This window comes from Leucoraja erinacea, unplaced genomic scaffold (genome assembly GCF_028641065.1).
Source record: "Leucoraja erinacea ecotype New England unplaced genomic scaffold, Leri_hhj_1 Leri_126S, whole genome shotgun sequence".
Lineage (NCBI taxonomy): Eukaryota > Metazoa > Chordata > Chondrichthyes > Rajiformes > Rajidae > Leucoraja > Leucoraja erinaceus.
The window spans coordinates 292,501-303,328 of record NW_026575528.1 but is presented as its reverse complement, the minus strand read 5'-3'; the positions used below and the strand labels follow the sequence as shown (position 1 = coordinate 303,328).

Genomic DNA, 10,828 nt, shown 5'->3' with positions numbered 1-10,828 from the left:
AGCCTGCACCAGCACCGCCATTCAATATGATCATGGCTGATCAATCCAAATCAGTATCCCATCCTGCTTCTCTCCATTCCCCTCCTGATCCCTCCAGAAACATAGAAATTAGGGGCAGGAGTAGAGGCCATTCGGCCCTTCGAGCTGAACTGCCACCAGCACTCTGTAGTTCAAATATGATCATGGCTGAATGATCATCCAACTCAGTATCCAGTACTGCAGAGCCTTAGTGCCTCCATACCCCCTGATCCCTTTAGCCACAAGGGCCACATCTAACTCCCTCTTAAATATAGCCAATGAACTGTGTGGCAAAAAAAAAAAAAAAAAAAACTACCCTCTGGCAGAGAAGGGGGGAGAGAGAAGGGGGAGGGAGAGAGGGGAGAGAGAGAGGGGGTGAGAGAGGAGAGAAGGGGAGAGAGAGAAAGAGAGAGAGAGAGGGAGAGAGAGAGAGAAAGGGGAGAGAGAAGGGGGAGAGAGGAGGCGAGGAGAGGAGGGGTTGTGAGAGAGAAAAGGGGGAGGAGAGAGGGGTGAGAGAGAGAGAGAGAAAGGGAGAGAGAGAGAGAGAGAGAGAGAGAGAAGGGGGGAGAGAGAGGAGGAGAGAGGAGGAGAGGGAGAGAGAGAGAGGAGAGAGAAGGAGAGAGAGGGGAGAGAGAGGAGAGAGAGAAGGGGGAGAGAGAGGGGGGAGGAGGAAGGGGGAGAGAGAGAGAGGGGGAAAGAGAAAGGAGGAGAGAATAGGGAGAGGACAGGGGAGAGAGGGGACAGAGGGAGAGAGAGAGGGAGGGGCAGAGAGAGAGAGGGGTAGTGAGAGAGAGGGACAGAGAGAGAGGCGGGAGAGAGAGTGGGAGGGGTGGGAGAGGGGGGGAGAGAGAGAGAGAGAAGGGGGGAGAGAGGGAGAGAGGGGGGGAGAGAGAAGGGGAGAGAGAGAGGGGGAGTGAGGGGGGAGAGGCAGGGGGGAGAGACAGGGAGAGAAGGGGGAGAGAGAAGGGGGAGGAGAGAGATGAGAGGAGGGGTGAGAGAGGAGGAGAGAAGGGGAGAGAGAGGGGGGGAAAGAGAAGGGGGAGAGAGGAGGAGAGAAGGGGGAGAGCGGAGGGGAGAGAGGAGGAGAGGAGGGGGGGAGAGAGGAGGAGAGAAGGGGAGAGAGAGGGGGGAAAGAGAAGGGGGGAGAGAGGATGAGAGGAGGGGTGAGAGAGGAGGAGAGAAGGGGAGAGAGAGGGGGGGAGGGAGAGGGAGAGAGAGAGAGAGAGAGAGAGAGAGAGAGAGAGGGAGAGAGGGGGAGAGAGGGGGCAGAGAGAGGGGGAGGAGAGAGATGAGGTGGGAGGATGAAGGGGGGGGAGGGGAGAGAGGAGAGAGAGGAGGAGGGAGAGGGAGGGGGGAGAGAGAGGGGGAGAGAGGGGGAGAGCTTCCAAACCTCCTAATACCCTAAATGTTCGCCCCTGACCCCTCTGCTCGCCTCTGACCCCTCTCAACCAATTCTGGAGCACAACAGGAACAGCTAGACATGCCTTCGTTGCTCGGAGGCATTGGATATAAGAGGCAAGGAGTGACAATGCAGGTGAGACCATCTTTAGAGTATTGAGTTCAGTTCTGGGCACCGTGTTACAGGAAAGATGTCGTCGAGCTGGAAAGGGCTGCAGAGAAGATTTACGAGGATGTTGCCGGGACTCGAGGGGCCTGAGCTACAGGGAGAGGTTGAGCAGGGCTGGGACTCTATTCCTTGGAGCGCAGGAGGATGAGGGGCGATCTTATAGAGGTGTACAAAATCACCAGAGGAATAGATCGGGTAGACAGACGCACAGAGTCTCTAGCCCAGAGTCGGGGAATCGAGGACCAGAGGACATGGGTTCAAGGTGAAGGGGAAAAGATTTAACGGGAATCTGAGGGGCAACTTTTTCACACAGAGGAACTTCCAGAAACATATCAAATTCTTAAGGTAGACAAAAAATGCTGGAGAAACTCAGCGGGTGAGGCAGCATCTATGGAGCGAAGGAAATAGGCGACTTTAATCAAATTCTTAAAGGGCAGATGCAGGAAACATGTTCCCGATGCTGGGGGAGTCCAGAACCAGGACGGACACACACACACACACACACACACACACACACGGACACACGGACACACGGACACACACACACACACACACAGAGACAGAGAGACACAACACACACACACACACACACACGCACACACACACGCACACACACACACACACACACACACACACACAGTTTAAGAATAAGGGGTAAAAGCCATTTAGAACGGAGACGAGGAAACACTTTTTCTCACACAGAGAGTTGTGAGTCTGTGGAATTCTCTGCCTCAGAGGGCGGTGGAGGCCGGTTCTCTGGAGAGAATTCTTTCAAGAGAGAGCTAGATAGGGCTCTTAAAGATAGCGAGAGAGAGTCAGGGAGATATGGGGAGAAGGCAGGAACGGGGAACTGATTGGGGATGATCAGCCGTGATCACATTGAATGGCGGTGCTGGTGCTGGCTCGAAGGGCCGAATGGCCTCTACTCCTGCACCTGTTGTCTATTGTCGATTTTCAGCCCCAAACCCTCTCCCCTAAGCACAGGGGGTGTGTGAGGTGATGGGGGGAGGGGGGGCCACTTTAGATGTTGGAGCGGCCTCACACGCTCCATGTACACGGGGAACACGCAGAGGTCTGTCTGCGAACTGTCTGAGAAATAGATTGTGTGTGCGGGGAACTCCCCGGTTCAGGAGCCCCCCCCGCCCAGGTCCGAGCCCCCATCCCCATGGCGACCGTCCGTCCCTGGATACCGCTCCCCCGTTCCCCATCCCCATGGCGACCGTCCGTCCCTGGATACCGGTCCCCCGTTCCCCATCCCCATGGCGACCGTCCGTCCCTGGATATCGGTCCCCCGTTCCCCATCCCCATGGCGACCGTCCGTCCCTGGATATCGGTCCCCCGTTCCCCATCCCCATGGCGACCGTCCGTCCCTGGATACCGGTCCCCCCGTTCCCCCCATCCCATGGCGACCGTCCGTCCCTGGATACCGGTCCCCGTTCCCCGTCCCCATGGCGACCGTCCGTCCCTGGATACCGGTCCCCCGTTCCCCATCCCCATGGCGACCGTCCGTCCCTGGATACCGGTCCCCCGTTCCCCGTCCCCATGGCGACCGTCCGTCCCTGGATACCGGTCCCCCGTTCCCCATCCCCATGGCGACCGTCCGTCCCTGGATACCGGTCCCCCCGGCCCCCCGCGGCTCCCCCGGGACTCACAGTCCTCACTCTCCACCACGGCGTAGTTCCCCTGCTCCTGGAAGGCGATGTTGCCCACGTGCAGGATGCCCGCCACGATCTGCAACATGGACGCGCGCTGGTCCTCGCTCAGACCGATCACCGCCATGGCGCTCTGTACACGGGAGAGAGGAGGGGGAGAGGGAGAGAGGGGAAGGGGGGGGAGGGGGGAGAGAGAGAGAGAGAATGAGGGAGAGAGGGGGACAATAGACAATAGACAACAGGTGCAGGAGTAGAGGCCATTCGCCCAAGCACCGCCGTTCAATGTGATCGTGGCTGATCATCCCCAACCAGTACCCCGTTCCTGCCTTTTCTCCCCACATCCCCTGACTCCACTATCTTTAAGAGCCCTATCTAGCTCTCTCTTGAAAGCATCCAGAGAACCGGCCTCTGAGGCAGAGAATTCCACAGACTCACAACTCTCTCTCTGTGAGAAAAAGTGTTTCCTCGTCTCCGTTCTAAATGGCTTTACCCCTTATTCTTAAACTGTGTGTGTGTGACAGTTCATCCAACTCAGTATCCTGTGCCTGCCTTCTCTCCATACCCCCTGATCCCTTTAGCCACAAGGGCCACATCTAACTCCCTGTGGAACTAAACTGTGTGTGTGGCCCCTGGTTCTGGACTCCCCCAACATCGGGAACATGTTTCCTGCCTCTAGCGTGTCCAAACCCTTAACAATCTTAGATGTTTCAACGAGATCCCCTCTCATCCTTCTAAACTCCACAGAGTGTACAAGCCCACAGCCGCTCCACATTCTCTCAGCATATGACAGTCCCGCCATCCCGGGAATTAACCTGGTGAACCTACGCTGGGCTCCCTCAATAGCAAGAATGTCCTTCCTCAAATTAGGGGACCAAAACTGTACACAATACTCCAGGTGTGGTCTCACTAGGGCCCTGTACAACTGCAGAAGGACCTCTTTGCTCCTAGACTCGACTCCTCTTGTTATAAAGGCTCACCATGGTCTCGGCAAACTCTAGGCCGTCATCCATGTCATCGATGGTGTACGTGGCGGACTGGTTGAGGTAGTAGTAGTAATCGGGGGTCGTCACCCCCAGGTTTGTCCGTTCCTCCTGACTCACCCCCTTCAGCAGCTGGGGGGGGGGGGAGAGACACACACTCACACCAGGGGGTTAGAGAACTTCCTCTTTCCCCCCATCCATCACTCTTCTCCTTACCCCCCCTCCGTCTCCCACTCCCTCCCTCCCTTCCTCCTATCTCCCCACTTCTCTCCCTCCTTCTCTCTCTCCCTCCTTCGCTCTCTCCCTCCCACTCTCTCTCCTTCTCTCTCTCCCCTCCCTCTCTCTCTCCCTCTCTCTCCCTCCCTCCTTCTCTCTCTCCCTCCTTCTCTCTCCTTCACCTCCCTCTCTCTCCTTCTCCCTCTTCCTCCTCTCTCCCCTTCTCTCTCTCCTTCTCTCTCTCTCTTCCTCCTTCCCTCTCTCTCCTCCTCCTACTCCCTCCTTCTCTCTCTCCCTCCATCTCTCTCTCCTTCCTCTCCTCTCTCTCTCTCTCCCTCTTTCTCTCTTTCCTCTACCTCTCTCTCTCCTTCTCTCTCTCTCCCTCCCTCTCTCTCTCCCTCCTTCCCTCTCTCCTTCCCTCTCTCCCTCTCTCCCTCCCACCCATCTCTCTCTCTCCCTCCATCCCGCCCTCTGGGAGGGAGAGGGAGAGGGAGAGGGAGGTGAGGGGGGTGAGAGGGGTGAGGGGGTAGGGAAAGGGAGAGGGGGGAGGGGGAGGAGGGGGGAGGGGGGGAGGGGAGGGGAGGAGGGAGGGGGGGTGAGGGGGGTGAGGGGAGGGGGAGGGGAGGGGGAAGGGGGAGGAGGGAGAGGGGAGGGGGAGGGGAGGGGGTGAGGTGTAGAGGGGGGGAGGGCAGGTGAGGGAGGGGGAGGAGGTGAGGGGGGGGTGAGGGGAGGGGAGGGGGAGGGGGTGAGGGGGAGGTTAGAGGGGAGGGGGATGAGGGGGAGGAGAGGGGAGGGGGGGTGAGGGGAGGGGAGCTGAGAGGGGGTGAGGGGAGGTTAGGGGAGGGGGAGGGGGGGAGGAGGGGAGGGGGGGGAGGGGACCATCGGCCCTACCTGGTAGTAGATGTGGAAGCTCCTCTCTCCCGGATTCTGTGAGACAACTCGGGATTTCTCCAGGAGGAAGTTGGAAATTTTCCCTCCATCAGGCTCCCCTCCCCGACTGAACTGGATCTCAAAGTACTTGCCCTGAAACGGATTTGACAAACTTGTTAGCAGAACGCAGGACAGGCCAGCGAGAACTGTTCTGTGTTCCTCCATAACAATGTTGGCCTTCACAACGAGAGTCATGTTAGCCTTCACAACAAGAGGAGTTGAGTCTAGGAGCAAAGAGGTCCTTCTGCAGTTGTACAGGGCCCTAGTGAGACCACACCTGGAGTATTGTGTGCAGTTTTGGTCCCCTAATTTGAGGAAGGACATTCTTGCTATTGAGGGAGCCCAGCGTAGGTTCACCAGGTTAATTCCCGGGATGGCGGGACTGTCATATGCTGAGAGAATGGAGCGGCTGTGGGCTTGTACACTCTGTGGAGTTTAGAAGGATGAGAGGGCATCTCATTGAAACATATAAGATTGTTAAGGGTTTGGACACGCTAGAGGCAGGAAACATGTTCCCGATGTTGGGGGAGTCCAGAACCAGGGGCCACACACACAGTTTAAGAATAAGGGGTTAGGCCATTTAGAACGGAGGTGGGTGTGTGTGTGTGTGTGTGTGTGTGTGTGTGTGTGTGTGTGTGTGTGTGTGTGTGTGTGTGGGTGTGTGTGTGTGTGTGGGTGTGTGTGTGTGTGTGTGTGTGTGTGTGTGTGTGTGTGTGTGTGTGTGTGCGTGTGTGTGTGCGTGTGTGCGTGCGTGGTGATCTTATAGAGGTGTACAAAATCATGAGAGGAATAGATCGGGTAGAGTCTCTTGCCCAGAGTAGGGGAATCGAGGACCAGAGGACAAGGGTTCAAGGTGAGGGGGGAAAGATTTGATAGGAATCTGAGGGGCAACTTGTCCACACAGAGGGTGGTGGATATGTGGAACGAGCTGCCGGAGGAGGTATACAATAGACAATAGACAACAGGTGCAGGAGTAGAGGCCATTCGGCCCTTCGAGCCAGCACCGCCATTCAATGTGATCATGGCTGATCATCCCCAATCAGTACCTCGTTCCTGCCTTCTCCCCATATCCCCTGACTCCGCTATCTTTAAGAGCCCTATCTAGCTCTCTCTTGAAAGTATCCAGAGAACCGGCCTCTGAGGCAGAGAATTCCACAGACTCACCACTCTCTGTGTGGAAAAGTGTTTCCTCGTCTCCGTTCTAAATGGCTTACTCCTTATTCTTAAACTGTGTGTGTGTGTGTGTGTGTGTGTGGCCCCTGGTTCTGGACTCCCCCAACATCGGGAACATGTTTCCTGCCTCTAGCGTGTGCATGAGAGGAATAGATCGGGTAGACATACCCAGAGTCGGGGAATCGAGGACCAGAGGACATGGGTTCAAGGTGAAGGGGAAAAGATTTAATAGGAATCTGAGGGGCAACTTTTCCACACTTTTCGAGGGTGGTGGGTGTATGGAACGAGCTGCCGGAGGAGGTAGTTGAGGCTGGGACTGTCCCAACGTTTAAGAAACAGTTAGACAGGTACATGGATAGGACAGGTTTGGAGGGATATGGACCAAACGCAGGCAGGTGGGACTAGTGTAGCTGGGACATTGTTGGCTGGTATGGGCAAGTTTCCACCCTGTATCACTCTATGACTCTCAATATCAAAAATGAACAAGTTCTTACAAATCGACTGGAGTTGTTATTCCGGACTGTCTTGGCGTTCCCAAATGCTTCCAGCAAAGGATTGGATTTCAGGATAATGTCCTTGACTTGCTGAAGGAAACGAGGATATAAAAGTTTACTCACACCGAGGTACAGTGAAAAGCTGCGTCTGCACATTATCCAACACACATCCAACCCCTGAAGAAGCGTCTCGACCCGAAACATCGCCCATTCCTTCTCTCCAGAGACACTGCCCGTCCCGCTGAGTTACTCCAGCACTTTGTGTTTGCCGTCGACTTTGGTGAGACCACACCTGGAGTATTGCGTACAGTTTTGGTCTCCAAATCTGAGGAAAGACATTCTTGCCGTAGAGGATTTGAGTCTAGGAGCAGGGAGGTTCTACTGCAGTTGTACAGGGTCTTGGTGAGACCACACCTGGAGTATTGCGTACAGTTTTGGTCTCCTAATCTGAGGAAAGACATTCTTGCCGTAGAGGATTTGAGTATAGAAACATAGAAAATAGGTGCAGGAGTAGAGGCCATTCGGCCCTTCGAGCCTGCACCGCCATTCAATATGATCATGGCTGATCATCCAACTCAGTATCCCGTACCTGCCTTCTCTCCATACCCTCTGATCCCCTTGGCCATCTAACTCCCTCTTAAATATAGCCAATGAACTGTGGCCTCAACTATCCTCTGTGGCAGAGAGTTCCAGAGATTCACCACTCTCTGTGTGAAAAAAGTTCTTCTCATCTCGGTTTTAAAGGATTTCCCCCTTATCCTTAAGCTGTGACCCCTTGTCCTGGACTTCCCCAACATCGGGAACAATCTTCCTGCATCTAGCCTGTCCAACCCCTTAAGAATTTTGTAAGTTTCTATAAGATCCCCCCTCAATCTTCTAAATTCTAGCGAGTACAAGCCGAGTCTATCCAGTCTTTCTTCATATGAAAGTCCTGCCATCCCAGGAATCAGTCTGGTGAACCTTCTCTGTACTCCCTCTCTGGCAAGAATGTCTTTCCTCAGATTAGGAGACCAAAACTGTACGCAATACTCCAGGTGTGGTCTCACCAAGACCCTGTACAACTGCAGTAGAACCTCCCTGCTCCTATACTCAAATCCTTTTGCTGTGAAGAATGTCTTTCCTCAGATTAGGAGACCAAAACTGTACGCAATACTCCAGGTGTGGTCTCACCAAGACCCTGTACAACTGCAGTAGAACCTCCCTGCTCCTATACTCAAATCCTTTTGCTGTGAAGAATGTCTTTCCTCAGATTAGGAGACCAAAACTGTACGCAATACCAGAATTCCACAGATTCACCACTCTCTGTGTGTGAAAAAATTTTTTTTTCTCATCTCGGTCCTAAAGGATTTCCCCCTTATCCTTAAACTGTGTGTGTGGCCCCTTGTTCTGGACTTCCCCAACATCGGGAACAATCTTCCTTCATCTAGCCTGTCCAACCCCTTAAGAATTTTGTAAGTTTCTATAAGATCCCCTCTCAATCTCCTAAATTCTAGAGAGTATAAACCGAGTCTATCCAGAAGATAGACACAAAATGCTGGAGTAACTCAGCGGGACAGGCAGCATCTCTGGAGAGAAGGAACAGCCATCTTATAACCCAGTGGTATGAATATTGACTTCTCTAACTTCAAGTTATCCTTGCTTTCCCTCTCTCTCCATCACTCCCCCACCCGAGATCTCCGACCAGTCTGACTGTCCTCCCGATTAGATTTTATCCTTGTCACCTTCTCCTCGATAACAATGATCTATTCTACATGTCCCTCTGATGTCCCATTTTCACACCTCACCCTTCCTTATCTCTGCCTCCCCCTCTCCCCCTGACTCTCAGTCTGAAGAAGGGGCGTCTCGGCCCGAAACGTCGCCCATTCCTTCTCTCCGGAGACTCTGAGTTACTCCATCTACGCAACTTAGAAAAGGTGGGAGACCTTCTGGAAATTGTTCCTACAGCCAGCAAGCCCGAAGGTGAGACCACACCTGGAGTATTGCGTACAGTTTTGGTCTCCAAATCTGAGGAAGGACATTATTGCCATAGAGGGAGTGCAGAGACGGTTCACCAGACTGATTCCTGGGATGTCAGGACTGTCTTATGAAGGAAGACTGGATAGACTTGGTTTATACTCTCTAGAATTTAGGAGATTGAGAGGGGATCTTATAGAAACTTACAAAATTCTTAAGGGGTTGGACAGGCTAGATGCAGGAAGATTGCTCCCGATGTTGGGGAAGTCCAGGACAAGGGGTCACAGCTTAAGGATAAGGGGGAAATCCTTTAAAACCGAGATGAGAAGAACTTTTTTCACAGAGAGAGTGGTGAATCTCTGGAACTCTCTGTCACAGAGGGTAGTTGAGGCCAATTCAGTGGCTATATTTAAGAGGGAGTTAGATGTGGCCCTTGTGGCTAAGGGGATCAGGGGGTAGGGTATGGAGAGAAGGCAGGGATGGGATACTGAGTTGGATGATCAGCCATGATCATATTGAATGGCGGTGCAGGCTCGAAGGGCCGAATGGCCTACTCCTGCACCTAATTTCTATGTTCTATGTTTCTATGTTTCCTTATCTCTGCCTCCCCCTCTCCCCCTGACTCTCAGTCTGAAGAAGGGGCGTCTCGGCCCGAAACGTCGCCCATTCCTTCTCTCCGGAGACTCTGAGTTACTCCATCTACGCAACTTAGAAAAGGTGGGAGACCTTCTGGAAATTGTTCCTACAGCCAGCAAGCAGGTCGTGCAAACTCCGCGTAGTCAGCACCTGCTGTCAGGATCGAACCCGGGTCTCTGGCGCTGTGGGGCAGCAACTCTACCGCTGCGCCACCGTGCCGACCTCTTGGTGTAGCGTCTAGAATAGTTTAGAGATACAGTGCGGAAACAAACAGGCCATTCGGCCCACCGAGTCCGTGCCGACCAGCGATCCCCGCACACTAACACTATCCACACACACACACACACACACACACTAGGGGACAATTTACAATTTACACAAGCCAATTAACATACAAACCCGCGCGCCTTTGTGGAGTGTGGGGGGAAACCGGAGCGCCCGGAGAAAACCCGCGCCGGTCACGGGGAGAAAACATGCAAACTCCACACAGACAGCATCCGTGGTCGGGATCGAACCCGGGTCTCTGGCGCCGTGAGGCAGCAGCTCCACCTGTTGCCCCACTGCAGAGGGAGGGAGGGTGGGGGACTGTCGACTTGCCTGGACTTTGGGGCCTCCTCCTGATACCTTGGAGATGTAACTCATGATGAATTTGGCTCCGACGGTCTTGCCAGCTCCACTCTCCCCACTGTAGAGAGAGAGACAGAGAGAGACAGAGACACAGAGAGAGAGAGAGAGAATAATCCTTGGCAAAGGAAATACGGCAAATCTTGGTGCACAATACGTAATACGTATATTTGAGTATAGAAGCTGGGATGTAATGTTAAAATTGTACAAGGCATTGGTGAGACCAAATCTGGAGTATGGGTGTACAATTTTGGTCGCCCAATTATAGGAAGGATGTCAACAAAATAGAGAGAGTACAGAGGAGATTTACTAGAATGTTGCCTGGGTTTCAACAACTAAGTTACAGAGATAGGTTGAATAAGTTAGGTCTTTATTCTCTGGAGCGCAGAAGGTTAAGGGGGGACTTGATAGAGGTCTTTAAAATGATGAGAGGGATAGACAGAGTTGATGTGGACAAGCTTTTCCCTTTGAGAATAGGGAAGATTCAAACAAGAGGACATGACTTCCGAATTAAGGGACAGAAGTTTAGGGGTAATATGAGGGGGAACTTCTTTACGCAGAGAGTGGTGGCGGTGTGGAATGAGC

General features: G+C 53.6%; 1 protein-coding gene and 1 long non-coding RNA gene across 2 annotated transcripts in view; both read right to left on the bottom strand.

Moving 5' to 3' along the window:
• Positions 1–2,775: 2,775 nt before the first annotated feature.
• myo1eb (myosin IEb) lies at positions 2,776–7,534 on the bottom strand (the record flags this gene model as incomplete). Its single annotated transcript, XM_055665475.1, has 4 exons — positions 7,031–7,534; positions 5,325–5,456; positions 4,215–4,349; positions 2,776–3,370 (listed from the first exon to the last, which is right to left on the bottom strand). Coding segments are annotated over exons 1-4 (1,066 nt in total), but the record flags the coding sequence as incomplete, so codon positions are not given.
• Positions 7,535–10,216: 2,682 nt separating this feature from the next.
• The window catches only part of LOC129715591 (uncharacterized), a 6,518-nt gene continuing 5,906 nt past the window's right edge, over positions 10,217–10,828 (bottom strand). Inside the window, exon 3 of the long non-coding RNA XR_008726531.1 lies at positions 10,217–10,304. This is a non-coding gene — a long non-coding RNA (uncharacterized LOC129715591). The remainder of the gene's footprint in view (positions 10,305–10,828) is intronic.